General features: G+C 36.8%; 1 protein-coding gene across 1 annotated transcript in view; it reads left to right on the top strand.

The window, feature by feature from the left end:
• The window catches only part of LOC135476910 (peripheral-type benzodiazepine receptor-associated protein 1-like), a 152,548-nt gene that overhangs the window by 60,175 nt on the left and 74,333 nt on the right, over positions 1 to 18,040 (top strand). Inside the window, exons 3-6 of the mRNA XM_064757055.1 lie at positions 4,620 to 4,739; positions 9,509 to 9,640; positions 11,455 to 11,640; positions 13,092 to 13,199. Coding sequence (XP_064613125.1) covers positions 4,620 to 4,739; positions 9,509 to 9,640; positions 11,455 to 11,640; positions 13,092 to 13,199 — 546 coding nt within the window. The remainder of the gene's footprint in view (positions 1 to 4,619; positions 4,740 to 9,508; positions 9,641 to 11,454; positions 11,641 to 13,091; positions 13,200 to 18,040) is intronic.

Below are 18,040 nucleotides of genomic sequence, written 5' to 3'. Positions count from 1 at the left end.
GCGCTTGTGGAACGCTTGTGTAATGTCAGTCAGAATGTACGACACCTACACAAGCCCGCTCCAATCTGTCTATCATTTGTACTTTGGAGGGCTTTGTAAGCAGTTCCTAACAACATGCATATTAAAAGAAACAGTGCTGTCTTACAGAAAAGAACAGGAGAGTACCCATTTCGCGCCATTTTGTTTTATACGGACAGTGTTCTTCGTTATCTGAGTTTACCATATTCTAAGATCAAACCAATACCAGGAATGTATATTCCATGCTATGTTTTGAAATGTTTTTGGAAATTGATCAATACAAATGTACCTCTGAGAACATTTAGCGTGATAACAGTTAAGTACCGTGAAATGTACGTAGAGGTATAGGACACGGAATTGATGCATTGTACAATAGGATAGAGCCTAAACTGCCTATGTTGAGATGGCTTCAGATGGCGTCAGATGAGTAGGGGTTGTATATTCATTCTGCTGAGTTGATTAATGAAGACACTCGCCACGAGTGCTCTAAAGTAACGAATCGAATGCACCGATTTAACAGAGAAAACTGGGGCCCTGCCTGTATTCTACAACTGATTCACTGCCCCCTGGTGGCAATGATGCACAATGTAGTGTATACACTTTGCTAGAGTTATGTCCCTTCAGTTACATAGTAAATATAATTGCAATAGGCTAGAATTAAATCTCCACGTTGGGTATATAATATAGTTGCAATCAGTGCACAACTGAGATAAATATTTTGATTATCGACAACTGTTAAACTGGCATGGTTCTTGATTTAGATACATGGATTGTGGTTTATTAGCTTGAAAATGTGATTAAGACGGCAACACTTAAAAAACAATATATGGTGTAATTTTTCAACTTTTTATACATGTATGCAAGGTGTTTATTTAAGCATATTCAGAAGGCATTATTTTTTGTTAACTGATTTTTTGAAGCCCTGAAATGGATGAATCCAGCCAATCTAGTTTTGTCTCAAAAATCAAAAAGAAAAATGTGCATAAATTGCACTGAAATTTGCTCTTTGGTATGCAAAAAGGTTGAGGAATTAGAGTACAGCTGACATCAGAAGCTACGATATATAGGTGCTGTGTTCATGGATGGATCTCTTCATGTACCTACCTGTGTCTTAGTGCATTGATACATTCAGATGTTAATGACAGTTTGATAAACTGTTATCTTTCAGCACTGGTTTGTTTATCTTCCTGACCTGCTTCTATGCTTAATATGTGTATGGAAACATTCTAAAGGACCAAAAAAAAACAAAAAAAAAAAAAAGAACAGACAATAGAAAGACAAATATCGAAAAACTTTCACACAAAAGAGAAAAACCTAGAAAAGAGGAAAATACATTTGTCAGTTTTGTAATCTGTTGTGTGTATTCTGCTATCTTATTCAGATGTCAGACTGAACAGTCTTTTGTTTGCCATGACATTTTAACAAAAGGCATAACAAACTTTGTAACATGTATTAAAAGTTGTGCACTTAAGATCTTTTTCAGTGTCTTCATATTTATTATGTAGATATCAGGCTCTTGAGTGGATACTTTGAAAAACTGTATGTTGGGAGTAACACAAAAAAGCGTAAAGGCAAAAAAAATTGTTGATCTTGATGTCGAAGACCTGACATGGAACTTGATCAAGTATTGATCAGGTATTTGACAGATGAGATAGACAATGAAAAAAAAAGATTGGGGGAGTCGGGGGGGGGGGGGGTGAGAAATGGAGTGAGGGGTACTCACCCTAGCTGACACAAGCCAGACTGAGTACACACATGTAGCTGTGCCAAGCTAAGACCTGCAGAGCTGTTTCATGGTTTATTTGACCATGGTAAGGCTATGTTATACATTACCTATATGTATAATTCTATGATGAAACCTGTACATGTATGTACTATGGATATTATACAGGTGAACTGATTGAAATTTAATTAAGATGTTTTTTGTTTTTTTTTTCAAAGGACCCAAATCTGTTAAAGCTATAACAGTGTTATTTTGTGATGTAGACAATTGGGCGTGGTACATAGTATATCCACTTGCGAAAAAATCCAAAAAGCTTGTGTACACCTAAAATTATAAGTCGATGTGCTGTGTTGTATAGTTGCAATAATGATAGGCCTGTCTGTAATAAACCTTTACGTATGTGGCACAGCCTTATACAGGTATCTCATTTTACATACAAAGGTAAACAATTTAAGTCTGCAGGTCTAGGTTATATTCATGCATCATTTATGTTTACTTTTAATATTAACTGTGATCAGGGGTCTCCGTGGCCAAGTGGTTAGTGTGCCAGCATGGAAAAATCACACAGGAACCTGTCACCTGAATGCTTTCACTGTCAGTTCAAGTCAAGCTCATGCTGGCTTACTCTTTGTTCGTATCTAGGAAGGTTAGCCAGCATTCTGTCGATGCTCATGGGTTTTACCCTGGCTCGAGTCTACCTGGTTTCCGCCCACCGTAAGTAATGCTGGTCAGCGTTGTATAAGTGAAATATTCTTGAGCATGGCATAAAAAACCAGCCCAAATCAACAGATGAATTTTCATGCAGTTTACATTCAGTCTTGAAGCCTGCAATTTCCCTGTAATCTTGAACCATGATTGTTACAGGTTTTATTTCGGTAATTCTGTAATTAAAAACTGTAAAGTCTGTAATTTGCACTCTGGATAAGTGACAACCATTTTAACTTGACAGTTGCATGCCCGTAGAAATTTCCCTGTAAGTTTCAAAATCTAGGCTGATTTTTCTTAAACGTTTGTCGCTATACATGTACATGTGTTTAAACTCTTGTGAAGAATAAATGCTTTATATAATAAATTGACAGTTTGAAGAACGGAATGTACATCAGGGATTTTGACATGCGTGTCACATGGAATGGTTCTCTCCCTGATTATGATGATAGGGTTGATGTAATTATTATACGTGGTCCTCCAGATATATCATAAACAATGATACAAGAGCTGTTGTTAAGCCACATGAGATGGGTATAATTTCTGTGTTCAACGATGGCTCCTAAAAATAACCGAAAGGCAGTGGGGGTAATGCTGTTGGATAAAAGAGATGAGGGACATAGTCAATAGTAAGCCTTATAAAGTTCTCGCTGGTAATGTGTATGCGTATCAAAAGAAGAAAAGAAAGGGCATTATTATTAATTAGGGTTCACACAATAAATATATACATTGTGGTTATATCTTCATAGGTGTTTGAACATCCAGCTGCAAACTTTTCTCTAAAATCCTAAACGGACCTGCACGTTATTTGATTATGATGATGAATGTGAAAGACGTAGGTACACGTACATGAGAAATATAGCTGCAATGTACATGTATATGATTATTGCACAAGGTCAAAGTTGACATTATCTGTTTAGGTGTTTAGCACATTATTTACAAAATCATTTTGGCCAGTTCACCCAACATGCCCAATTGTGTTACAGTACATACAGCGCTGCCTCACTTCATCATCATCATTAGAGTACCTGCTAAGTATATAGTGTAAGCACATTATTCACAAAATCATGTTGGCCAGTTCACCCCACATGCCTAATGGTGTTACAGTACGTACAGTGCTGCCTCACTTCATCATCATCATCAGAGTACCTGCTAAGTATATAGTGTAAGTACATTATTCACAAAATCATGTCGGCCTGCTCACCCAACGTGCCCAGTGGTGTTACAGTACATACAGTGCTGCCTCACTTCATCATCATCATCAGAGCACCTGCTAAGTATATAGTGTAAGCACATTATTCACAAAATCATGTTGGCCAGTTCACCCCACATGCCTAATGGTGTTACAGTACATACAGTGCTGCCTCACTTCATCATCATCATCAGAGTACCTGCTAAGTATATAGTGTAAGCACATTATTCACAAAAGCATGTTGGCCAGCTCACCCAACGTGCCCAGTGGTGCTACAGTACATACAGTGCTGCCTCACTTCATCATCAGAGCACCTGCTGTATATAAGTGTAAGTTTGGAATCAGAGTGCTGAAGTGAGGATGTACTAAGAGTCTGTACACTGTCTTTGTATGAAATGCTATACTGAATACATGTTGTGTTGCAACATCGATGTCAGTTTATTGTATGTTGAGGTTTTGAAGATTGTTTACATGTACATTACAGGTGTATGCTGGTCGTCTTAATTATATTGAAGTTTGTTGACATTGGAGTTTTGAAATCTGTTAACCTACAATGTACAGTGCAGTTTTGAAGTTTTGTAGCTTAAAATATACAGTGCAGTTTTGATTTATTTATTTATTTGATTGTTGTTTTACGCCGTACTCAAGAATATTTTCACTTACATTTCACTTACGTGGCCATCATTATGGTGAGTGTAAAACCCACAACCATCCGCAGGTTGCTGAAAGAAAGTAGGTTCTTTACAGTCTATAGTTTTTAAGCATTTTAATTTACATTGCACTTTCGAAGTATGTTTGCATTATATTTTTGAAGTCTGCATGTTTATTTTGAACCATGTAAATGTTGCCATTTTGAACCCTGTCACTGTTGCCATTTTGAACCCTGTTACTGTTGCCATTTTGAACTCTTTTACTGTTGCCATTGTGAATCATGGTGATAAATATCGGGTGTCTGACTGGAGCGTGTTTGTTGTGTTACAGTCGCTGCATGGATACCGGCCTGTTGTGGATGACGATAGCGATGAACTAGAACAACTCCACGGAGAGGTGGACAGACTGCACACTAAACTAGCCTCACTCAGAAGCGAAAATGAAAATCTGGTGAGTGACAAAATTTGGAAGTATTTTTCAGCTAATTATTTTTCATCTGGTTAGATGTCCACGGATATGAAAATAGAAACAAACCACATAATAAACATGCCATGTATGTGACTTTTGGGCTTTGTTTTAGATGAGGATATTGCAATCATTATTGGTTACAGTCATATTTATGATTTTCTAAAATTTCTAAATGAGCCAGCCTTTTATAAATTTTTTCAAACCTTATTAAGCAAGCCTTTACTAGTAGGGTGAAAGTAATTTTAATAGTTGCTGAGGAGTGAAGAAATCTTATAAAGATTTAAGAAACAACTGAATATTACGGAAAGCAGATGTTTACAAATTTAAAACCAGACTTTATTTTAAAACTGACAGATTCAGTGCAGTGTATACAAGTGGTTGAGAAATGCAAAACTGAAATCAATCATATATACAGGATCCTAAGAGATGTATTGTCCGAAAAAGGCGTCAGGGCACTTTTTATTCAGGAAAGAATATTGTTAAGATAACAGGAAATACTGAAGAATGTGCTTGATTTGCAGCAGCGTGTGTACATTTTAAATTTATAATTCTTAAGTATGGCAGCAAACAACAATGAAATGAATTTAAGTTACAAAATTCTTGCAAAAGGCAAAAGTGAAAGTGAAAGTCCACACTCTATGATGAGTACTTTCCAGAGAATCATTTACCTCTTATTCCTAATTTCTGTCTTTGCAATTCCTGTTGTGTTCTCGCAGCTGTGAGGGATTAAGGTAGAGGGATTTAACCACCGCATGAGATTATGTTCTGTGGATTATTGGAAACTGTGGTCAGATCATTACTTAATATCTGGAATGCCAAGTCATTGCATGCCATATGTCCGTATTATCTTTGCCAGTGACATACAATGCATGCATGTATTTGTGGATGATGTAAGATTGCTTCAGATTTGGTTGTTGTCTGTGTAAATCGATTAGAGTACATGTATTGTACATGAGATCTTAAAGAATGTTTGAATTAGTGTGATTTTATGGCTGTGTAAGGGGCAAATTCCAAAAGTCATTTCTGATGTCAAAAAGCTCAAATATTTATCCTCTTCACAATGTACGTGTATATGTACAACGTGAATTCATCTTCAGTCATCCAAGAAGCTATAGCGAATGTCCGAAAGTTCAGGTCTGGCTCATATTTATCAGAGTGTTTTTTAACATTTAAAAACAACATTAGTCCAAATAGATATGCACATCAATAAAGTATCTCACATAGAGTTTAAAAAGCGTACCCTTTTGTTTTGTGGCTGCATAAGCGAGATATCGCAGTTCAAAACAGTGCACACTGGGAAAATCGAAAGTGCTGCCATTTTATTCATTTTGACCAATCAGGCATGAGTTATTTCTGTAACCGGAGAATGGCTTTAAAGGATATTTTCAAATTTTGACTTAAACCAAAACTGGCCTGGCTCCTGGAGTTGACCAGCGAGCCAATACGCATGTTTCGAGATATGACGTTACGACGACAGAGTGACGTCCCTTTATGATATGACGTTGTCACTTTACAGCACAGTAGGGCCAATCTGGTAATTTAAACATGGGGTGGTATATAGAATATAGAAAGCTAACTGAAAGGATTAGAATGATCTTAAGAATTGTGTTTTTGGGTGAATTTGCGTTCCCAATAATGCACAAAAAATGATGTTCTGTCGGTATTTTGATTTGAATACAATTACTGCCATGTTAAAAGATGGGCAAGTAGCGCTATTGTGCCGTAAAATGGCGACGTCATTTTGTGCCGGGACATCTATCGGTTGTTGTAATGGCGTAACTGGAAAACCGCGTATTGTTGAGATAGCTAGACCCAGGAAAATGAAGGTGGTTTGTAGTGTTGTATAACTAGGTGGACCTTGCATAGTTTGAAAAAAAAAAAAACAAATAAACAGTGGTGATGTCATCAATGTGATGCTCTTGCACCTCTCCACAGTGATTACGTAATGCTTGTTATGGTTAAATGTCAGCTTTATGGGGATGTTTACTCAGCCAAGCATGTACAGGGGAAGAAGTGATGTAAAACTAACGCCATCAGTTTGGAAAATGTCAGTGGCTGAATATTTGCACATTCTGAGAAACCTCTGGTAATAATAGAGAACAGTGTGATGGTGAACAGTGATGGTAATTTTTCTTGTCAAAGTAATCTAAATTAAACGAAATTTAAAACCTGCAGCGTCAACCAGTACAAAATGTGGAGACTAACACAATCAAAGTGGTACCCCGGTTTTTAAAGGTCAGTTTTGTTTAGTCTTTTTTTTTTAATTCCCCCCAGCAGACAGCCATCCAGACACAATTGCTTTCAACTCGACAGAACTAAATTTAGATGTGGTCGCTACTATTTTTGTCAAGAGAACCTGTAGACTTATTTCTGTGGTGGGACAGAATTGTCCTGGGCGGCATGTAGAATTGGTAGGAAGGACAAATTCAGTGGTGGCTCGAGACTGAAGGATGCACAGTACATGAATGTATGTGCAAAATATTAGAACATAAGAAGGAAATAATACATTAAACATTAAACTGAGAGGAAATATTTCGATTCAGTTATGACAGAAGGGAACAAAATGCTTAAGTTAAGAGTGGAAAATTACGTTGACTTAAGTGACAATACATTCCGCAGCCATACCAATACATGCACCTACTTCCATTAGTTTTACTTACTTTATTTCTTGCTCCATACAAGTACAGTGTTTGTTAACCCACGATTTAGAACAAATAATTTCAAAGTAGCAAAGGCAAAAACAGTCATATCCGCTTAAAAGGATGAGAATTGAGTAGTTTTGAAACACAGCCTGTAACAGCATGTACATGAAATCTGTGATATCAAACTCCTCAGAGTTGATTTTTTTGGGGTGGTTTTTAGTGATGAAGCATTAAAGTGCGAACAGTCTCGTGTATTAGCAGTTCATTTGTGATTTTAACAGATTAATCTCGGACACTTTTTGCCAGACCATGCCAGCTTTGTTAGCCCCTTATAGTTTCTGGAGAATTAATTTTTAGACGTGAAGTTTTTCGTCACATATGGTTTGCATGGTTGCGATACATGATAATATTTTATTGCATATTTTTTTTTTATACCATTTTGCTTCAGAAATAAAAATTTTGACGTTTTTTTTTGCTTCTTCAGTATTTCAAGCTAATTTTTAATCCTACAGCTATGCGCTAAACGATTTCATAATTTAACATTTGTGTTTATTGATTGATATTATATACAGTATATGTATGTTTTTTACAGATTGCTTGAAAGCACCCAATCCTGCTTTCCCTGTTTTTATCATTCTGGCTTTTTATGTTGTCTTTGTGCCTTTGTAGTATTTGTAGACAGTTTTAATATCAAAGTGATATTCATTTTCACAACTGATTCTTTTCAGAAACCATTATTTCTCAGTCTGTATGCAATTCATTCCATGTTAATAGTATGACTGGGTGGGAAAACATATAATTGGATGGAAGAAACAAATTAATAAAGTGTTTCCAAGATATCTTACATTAGAAAATATGTACAGTTTAATTAATTCTTAGTTGGTATGAGATATTTGCAGCATTGTTAGAAAATATTTGGGAAATTATGGAAACTTTTATCCTCCAAAAGTGTATATTTTTTATGACCTGAATCATATTTTTTTTCTTTTATTCTTATTTCTGTGTTTTAAGTTATTAATTGCAAGTAGTATTGGAAAGACATCATAGAGTGAAAAAGTATAGTATGGGTTAACAAGATAACCCTCAATGCAATTTTTTATTTTTTACATTAAAATACACAATATGATATTTAATATCTTTGCATCATTGTGAAATCATCGAAAAAGTTATCTGCCAAAATACATCTTAAAAGCCATACATTTTTTTAGTTATATTTTGATGTATGCTTTTCTTATTTTGTACCTTTTTTTGTTAGTATATGTACAAATTCATGTACGTATTTTGTCCATTCTGGGGATGGAAATGGGACACACAGATGACATTCCAAAGAATTTGATTTTTTGATATCAAGATTTTGCCAGAAACTTCCCATAATATTGAATCGTTCCACAAACAGACGCTCTGTAGAGTGCCGTCAAAACCTTAGCCTTATTGTGAATGGATATAAATTCTTGTTTTGATGAGCAGACCTGTCGTAGATTGTGATCAAAAACCCAGTCACACACTGTAAATCGTCTTTGTGATGTTCTAAGAAATGTGCTGGCTTCAAAAACAGCCCCGATAGCCAAGTTGGTAGAGTGTCCTCTTCTTGAGCGGTAGATCCGGGGTCAGTCCTGGGTCGAGTCACGCCTGAGACCTGAAAAGAGGAAGTTGTAACTTTGTCACTTGGCGTTCAGCATGAAGGGAAAAGTGCAACAACTGGTTGACCCGTATCAGTACAATGGCTCCGGCGGGCAGCTTACTTGCCTTCGGTAAGGTGTCTCAGTGAAGGAGCACTAGATGAAAGAGCGGTGGAAATCCGTTCTGCAACAAGGAGGCACATCACATGCAGTCTAATGATTCTTTCGTCGTCATATGACAAAAAAATTGTTAACTACGACATTAAACCCCAAGCACTCACTCACTGTTGGCATCAAAAGTATTATTTGAGATGTTTATGTGCTCGTGTTTTTACATTTTTACGTTTTTACATTTTTATGTTTTTACATTTTTACATTTTTATGTTTTTACATTTTTACATGCCAAACTTTAGATGAAATACAGTAGTCTACACATAAATAGAACTTTAAAGCTGATGGTTTTTAGATGGCTTCATTTAACTATGTGCAGAAAAAGAAACAAGCGGACCAAAAGCCGTTGGAGGAGAAAATTCGCAGTTTAAAACGGCGCAATGCTGAGCTGGCTGCCATGGCCAGGCGCTTGGAAGAGAAGGCCAAGCATTTACAGCAGGAAAATCTCAAGGTATATCCGAGACAGTAAATTGTGGTGATCTGTGTGGGTTGGAATTCAAGTGATGTTTTGTTTTTTTGTGTTCTTAACTCCCCCTCTCCCCCAGTTGAAACCAGGGAAAGTAAATCCTGCAACCTGTGAACGTCATTTGCACTCAGTGTACTTAAAATGGCAGAATTAATTTATACATATGATTACCTTTGTAAAATTTTTGCTCTGGTTACAAGATTTACCTCCCTTCTTTCAGGGTTTGTGAACTTTTTCACACTTGGTAAAAGTAACCAAATAAAGTAAATTTTAATTATGATACTCTGACAAATTGTAACTGTTGGTCTGTTGTACTGTACATTACAGTGTCATATACACGTGGCACCTATATAACGCTATAAATCAGCTTTACTTCGGATTATATTGGGTATTGGGGGTACCTCTGGGGCCCAGGGGGCTAGCACTCCAGCTAGGCACAATGGCCAAGAAGCCTCCGACCAGTACATTTGCTCTGAGTTCAACTTTATCTCATGCTGGCTTCCTCTCCGGCGGTATGTGAGAAGGTCTGACAGCAACCTGCTGATGTTCGTGCGTTTCACCTGGGCTCTGGCCGGTTCCCCACACCTGGGTACCGTCGTATAAGTGAAATATTCTTGAGTATGACGTGAACACCAATCAAATAAATAAATAAATATTGGTTACTAGTATTGGTATTTTTGTAAATTCATAAATCCCATAAGTTCAGCCAAAAGTTTGTTTCATATTTTAAAGTATGTGATATATGGTTCCGTGCCATTGAAATATGTTGAACATTTATTTGCTTCCAAAGGTAAATATGACATGTAAATTTCACTCACCATTTTAAGCAGTGTGTTTTATTGTTGGCGATTGTTTGTATGCCTTGTCTGGATCGCACTCTGTACAGCACGTTGTGCATTACCTGCGCTAACTGAGCACTTTGTCTCTACCTGTGCACTCTTCATACTGTTACACCTTGTTCTATTGCCCTTAACTCATCCTGAATCCTCACCTTATTCTCAGGTCTCGTTTTCTTCTTGCTCTTACATTTCCTTTCTCTGCATTGCTACAATTCTATTACACTCCAGGTAACTTGATCTATTTTCAGTACAAAATACCTGTATCAGCCTCTTCTTCAACACTGATACAGTATATTTCGATCACCATCTTGTTACATGTATAAGCAAAAAAATTTAAACGAAAGTATAATTCTATTCTTCATATGGCCATAAAGTTTTTAGTGGCCATTCAGTTTTTGGTTTTCTAAATCTCTTATTTTTGTTCTATAAACTCTTCTTGTTTGACATATGTTTTTGTGGTTTCACCCTACATGACAAAGTGTGTCTTATTCACAGGTTTCTCTCATTTCTTACAACCTTCCCTTGGGGCCTCCGTGGCTCAGTTGGTTAGCGCGCTAGCACAGCGTAATGACCCAGGAGTCTCTCACCAATGCGGTCACTGTGAGTTCAAGTCCAGCTTATGCTGACTTCTTCTCCGGCCATACGTGGGAAGGTCTGACAGCAACCTGTGGATGGTCGTGGGTTTCCCCCCGGGCCGTGCCCAGTTTCCACCCACCATAATGCTGGCCGCCGTCGTATAAGTGAAATATTCTTGAGTACGGCGTAAAACACCAATCAAATAAATAATATAAATACAACCTTCCTATCAAAATTTGCCTGTCCAACCTTATTTTCAGTGGCAAGAAACATCATCGACATCAAAAAACCATGGGGAGAAAGATAAATGTATGTCATGCCATTTATGGAATGAATGTCTTGCATAATTAGATTATTTTGTTTTCTCGTTTTATTCTTGCTCAGAAACCTAAAGAAATCCACCACAATGAGGTGGATCACATGAAGCGCATGTTTGCGCGACAGCGGGCGCGGGATTTGGCAGAGTACGCAAAAAATATGTTAGCCAGAGATAAGGAGATTGAGGAGCTTCGCAAGAAGTGTCAGGAGTTGGCGGAGCAGCTTGGCAACCAGGCCATCGCTGTGCCAGAGGTGAGGGCGAAACAGGTTTTCATTGGACAGTATTTTATATGAAAACGGATGCAGTAGTTAATTGTGCTTTCACTTGGTCATTCTTCAGTGAAAATGTTGTTTGCGCCCCGAAAAAATGGCTTGACTAACTACATTTCTACACACTTTCTGTTTTTGTTTTTTTTTCTGTGTTTTTTTTTCCACTGACAGTGCATAATCCCTAAAGTTTATTTAAGTGTGTTATTTTTCAAATTATAAATTCATAAGCGTCTAAAGCTGTCTTCAGCCATTCTTAACAATTGTAGTTGTACATGTTGTGTTATGGATTTTGCTTTCAGTCGATGTAGATTCAGAAAATATAGTGTTGATCAACTTTAACTGGGAACATTATAGTGTTTGATGTTTCCTATTTACGTTCCCTGGTTTTTGCAGCAATATCTGAGAAACAAGCCATGGCCGTTTATGTATTTGTAAATAGGCCTGTATGGGAACAGTGTCTGTTAGTCCTGAGTACTCTGACTGTTGGGTGAGAAATATTCTGATACGCCATGCTCATGGCTGCTCAGCCACAGTCAGAGTCGAGCAAGTTTGTCTCAGTGGTGTGACACGGGTGGTGTATGGCCTAGAAACATTTTACACATGAAACAATACTTCATTGGATTATCATTAAAAAATATGTGTGACGAATGAAACAGGAGATATTTACGACATGGATTTAAGCAGCTAGGGGCAGGTGGAGTGGTTATTTAGGCCCGTGTCACACCATTGAGACAAACTTGCTCAACTCTGACCGTGGTGGATCAGCCATGAATATGGCGTGTCCAAATATTTCTCAACCAATAGTCAGTGTACTTGGATAAAGTGTCTGTATGCTTATTGGCCTAATTTAAAGGAGAAGAAAATTTAAATATCCAACAAATACCATTGAAAAGAGTATGCATTTCCTCGCAGGTGCATGCGACAAAAAAAAAATTCTAATATGTACCTTAGGTTGATAAATTATAAATAAAGTCAGCGCCAAAATCCGCTGTGGGCGTCTCAATTTTGCCTAAGAACTAGTCCTGAAGTCTTCTGTGTTAGGAGGAGAATTGCCGTCGGAAATCGCAGAAGTGCAGTTCGTACATTTCCGGGAGAACTCTTCTTCCCAGAAGGGAGCAAACAGTACAGTTCATTTTTTGCTTGCAATCGGGAAACCGGAATGTTGGATGTATGTTCCAAGTTTACACGAACAAGCCGGCAATTTTAACAGCTCTCATTGGCTGAGAGGCAACACATCCCCAGCATAAATTACAGGGTGTTAAAGATGGAGGACGCGATGAACTGAGCGATTTATGCCAGCTTTGTCGTATTCAGACTTTACGTGTATGGCGTGTCACTGTTTTAAGTTTTCTTCTCCTTTAAAAATAAAGTTTATTGACTTTAAAAAATGTGATTTAAAAAATGATTAGGAGCAAAACATTTTTATTTTCTAGAATGTACAAATGTATCAAGAAAAAGAGGAGTTGGAAAATATCATCAAACAGTCTGCTAAAGAGAGACTACTCTTGGAGAGACAAGTAGTCAAAACGAAACCAGACAAGGTAAGTTGTCTCCCCTTTTTTCAGCAGCTGGTTGAATGAGATGTTTCCCCTCACAAACCTATGCGATCAGTCTCATTCTTCCAAACAAACCAAGCCTTTATATGTTGTACGCAACTTTGTATTGTTGTATAAATTGATCCTATTTTCAACACTGTAATGTCACACCATGAATTTTTCATTTTTTTGTTTGATATTGTCCATCTGTCTGCAGGTGGTATATTAGAAGGCAGTTACCAGCTGTCCACAGCCTGCTACATCTGTTGAAGAATGAGTAGGTAGATGCAGGGCACCTATTTTACTGCATTTAATGCTCTGTCAAGTACCTTTCAAACGTAGCCTCAAGGCTTGGGCTGTAAAATATAATAAAATCCATGTGTCTGTTATCTCATTAGCTTTTTGTCACTGGCACTGTATCCCAGAACAGTTTCAGTTGGAATGATAAAATTTGTTGACATTTTTCTCACTGTTAACTAGGACATGTGACAGCCTGTTCAAAAAGACTCACACTGCCTTTAAGATATGGTGTGTTTCAGCCAAAGTTCAATGGTAAAAAATGCACTGTCAGAAGCGCATGAAGGTTTCAATTGAAAATAGCGATACTCTTGAATCCAACACTGCTAAGAAATTCACCAGACTTCATGAAAACACTCCCAAGTGACGATAAAATGTGGAAAAATCAGTCAGAGTTAAGTGAACTTAAAGTGTCACTTGAAAATAGCTAAACTTTAGGTGAAATACAGTATTTACAGTATTGGTTTTTCATGTTAGCTGAAAAAATAGTTTGATACAGGACAGCCCTGCATATACATGCCTGTAGGCAGTTTTTCAGTCACATGTAGGTAATTTTTCATATTTTTACCTGTGCCCAAATAAAGCCAAAGATGAAAAAAAAAGCACAAATTAAGAGGAGATTACAAATGTAAAAAAATATATATATATATTTTTAACATTTGATTGATGAAAACACAAGATTTAAGGCACTGTGAGTTCAAATCCAGCTCATGCTGGCTTCCTCTCTAAATATATGTGGGCAAAGTCTGAAGCAGCCTATGGTCACCAATCAAATAAATAAATCTAATCTAATCGTGGATATATTTTAAGAATTTCTTAATTTTAGTCCTAATTAGGAAGCTTGTATTTGATCCTTCATCAACACAATGCATGATACAGCATAACTGTCTGTTGGTCACTCAGCCATGACAGGTGTATGTGGAGATTTCAAAAGTGCATTTGTCCTTGTCAAGAAGTAGGGCACCTGTACATGTGGCTTACAGTCATTATTGCACTGTAAAACGGCTTGAGTTTTCTTCACACTCACACCTGTATCACAGTATACAAATTGAAAATTTGTCACCTGTCCCTCATGGGATTTTTACACTTGGCATCATATCAGAGGGTTTTATGAATGATTTATGTGTCAGTGTCACGACAACGTTGTTTTCACACAGTTGTACTCCGTTCCCTGGCATTATTACTTTTGTTCAGATTCATTTATAGCTTCACGGTATTGCTTTGTTCCGACCCAGTTTGATTGCTACACAAAAACGCCTGCTCTCAGACTATCTTGTCTTGGCTTATTATTTTGTCTGTCTGCTTCATTGATTGGCTTCAGTATTCAGTCTTTTCTTTCTGTTTGTTTGATCAACTGACTTCATTATTATACCCGCTTTCAAAAGTGTTAGGGATTAAACTGCTATGTCAGTTTTAATAAAACTCAATACCATACATCTTGCCTATTATATCTGAACTTGTGCATTTTAAAGTTTAATGGTAATCTCGTTATTATTTTCATAATTAACTTCATTTAGGACCCTGGGTAATAGTGATTTCCATTTTAAATATTTTGTCCATGCAAATGTATTTCCATGAAACTCAGCATAATTCTTCCCTATCATATAAACTATGTATACTTACGTTTAATTACAGTCCAGTAATTATTTTCAGAATTACTCACGTTCAGGTACTTAGTATAACAATTGATTTTCAAGCTCATGCTGGCTTCCTCTCCGGCCGGATGTGGGAAGGTCTGTCAGGATTGTGCTCATGATGGTGGGGTTCCGCCGGGCTGTCCCGTTTCCTCCCACCATAATGCTGGCCACCGTCGTATAAGTGAATATTCTTGAGTACGGCGTAAAACACGATTCAAATAAATAAATGAATTACAGTCCAGTAATTATTTTCATAATACTCACGTTCAGGTACTTGTTCAGTGTAACAATTGATTTTCATGTACATTGTATTCACTTCTGTTTGCTACTTTCTCCATTCAAACTGGATGTACCAGTGGTGCAATCAGTCCACACCATTTTCATAATGCTTCCAAAATAACGCCCTGTCATTTCCTTAAGGTTTTCTCAATTTTCTCTGCTTTATTTTTGGAAATGTCGGGGGATGGAACATCTGGATTCTAACTTTTTCTGTGTGTCTAATATTGACTGGCTTTTTTTTTCTGTCTGTCTGTTTGATTGACTGACTGGCTCAATTAGTTTGTCTGTATTTCTGTCTGATTGACTGGATTCATGATTTTGTCTGTCTGTCTGTCTGTCTGATTGACTGACTGGCTCAATTAGTTTGTCTGTATTTCTGTCTGATTGACTGGATTCATGATTTTGTCTGTCTGTCTGTCTGTCTGTCTGATTGAGTACTGAAGCTCTGACAGTGATTCAGCCATATTGCAGCTGACATTATTTTATCCTAAGGTTTGTGGGTTTTACGTGTGATTGATTTTTGACTAGTCAGTCAACATATCAGCAAAATATTTTTGGGTAAAGATTAAAAACAACAACTGAATGAATAACACACAAAATGTTGACAAATTCTGTGGTATGTTCATTTTGTGAGATATTTAAAGTTATCCTGTCTGCATTCCTTCACATCATTTTTCTACAAGTTAATGCTATTCTGTATGTTTTGTGTTTTCTTTTGTTTTTTCCAAAATTACATCTCGGACTTGAAAAAAAAATGGTGTTTATATTTGTGTATTTCACACAGAAAACCATGTTCTTTTATAACCAAATATAAAGTTGCCTTTTTAATGTGTAAAATAAAATAAAAATATGTGTATATATACTTTTATGTGTATTTAGTATCATGGTTACTTTGGAAGCACAAAGGTGTATTTCATTTTGTTGCAAATCATAATAGCTGTTCAATAGCATCAGGTGTCTGTTATAAACATGGTGCAGAAGTGAAATATTTTTCATATACAGCTTGACAGGTGCACCTGCGCTATATATCAGGTATAGGTCTAGAAACTTTTGAAGCTGCCCTACTTGTGGCCAGAAACTGACAAACACTCAAAGGACTACTTGTGGGTGACATCATGGTTTTAATTGTACTGCCTTGGCATTCTCGTTGAAAGGTCCCAGTATTGCCGAATCATCGGTAAAAATTGTGCTTGAAGTAGTTGTTAGCACTTTTGCAAAGAGTGGGTGAAATGTTTTCACCCTCTAGAGCCCCATTGATTTTTTTTTTTTTTTTACCTTTTTGGTCTGCACTCTGTGGAGAACCCAATTGCCATTACATAATCATGAATAAAAATGGGTTTGTAAATAATGCAGTGCTGTCGAAATAATGACATTAAGTCAGCCCCGAGGCTGTTGTGAGGCAGATAATTCGATCTTCAGGTGGCGAAAACTTTTTGTTCAGCTTTGATATTGATTAAAGTGTAGAGCCTGTAGGATGAATTATACCTGTTCAAAGATGGTGTATCAAGGGTTCAGACCAATTCTGTATCAAATATTAATTTTTGACGTATATCTTTGTTATCTTTTGATACATGTACCTGTAATTTTTATGATATAAATGTGATCACTTGCTTAACTGACAGGTTAGTGTGTTTAAAATCTGTTGTTTTTTTTTTTTAAATGATGAGTGTGCTCTTTGTCAGTTTCTGCATTTTTGCAGTACAGCGTTGTTTTGCACGTAGAATTATTTTCTAAATAGAAATAATGTAATTTTTTTTCTGTAATTTTAATTCTACAAATGAAAGTTTGATTATCGCTTTTTATAAATTCTGTTTTAGGGAGAATAAAGCTTCTGATCAAAGAGAAAAAATTGATAGTTTGCAAGTATGTCATATATACCATTGTATATACATACTGACAGTGATAGGCAACGTTTTTCAAATGGGAGGGAGTCACTACTTTACAGTGAAACGTTATTTTGGGCATTTTAAAATTGGGCAACTGAAAATGTGATCACCTGTGTAACAACCAGACCTGAATATGAGTTCATTGGGTGTAAAACATATTATATTTATCCAATTTATCATTATCAATTAATGATAATTGAGATAATTATTACATGATTATTCACGGAAGCATTTAATATTTTGTCGTACGTGTAGTGATTACGCCCTGATTATATTTGTGCAAGTGAAATATTTGTGAGTATGGCATAAAGCACCTTGGTATTAAAAAAATGAAATAAAAAGGTACTGCCACACCCATTGATTTGGATTAAGGTAAATTAATGACCAAGTTGCTCATTATTTGATATGAAGATTGGTTGAAAGGTAGGTTGATATCCTGCCGGAAAAATGTAACCAAATGAAATATTTCCCTGTAAATGCAAAATTTGGTGCGGAATTTTAGACCTTTTACTGTAAGATACATGGGTCTATCATAGTTGGAAATACAGTAGCATGCAGAAACCTTTCGAATAATCATGTCGGTGACAAGTTTTTCAGCACATAGATTGTCTGTTGGCGTGAAAATATGGTCAGTGTTCCCATCTCCCCCCCCCCCCACCCACCCTCTGAAACCTCCCTTGCTCAGCATCCTTGAAATGCTGATGGTTATTGAGCAGAAGAGTTCAGTCAAGCGAGGTGAGGTCCCCCC

The sequence above is a fragment of the Liolophura sinensis genome, chromosome 10 (genome assembly GCF_032854445.1).
Source record: "Liolophura sinensis isolate JHLJ2023 chromosome 10, CUHK_Ljap_v2, whole genome shotgun sequence".
NCBI classification, from domain to species: domain Eukaryota; kingdom Metazoa; phylum Mollusca; class Polyplacophora; order Chitonida; family Chitonidae; genus Liolophura; species Liolophura sinensis.
Note: the sequence above shows the minus strand (reverse complement) of the source record. Positions and strands in the feature narration are given on the sequence as shown.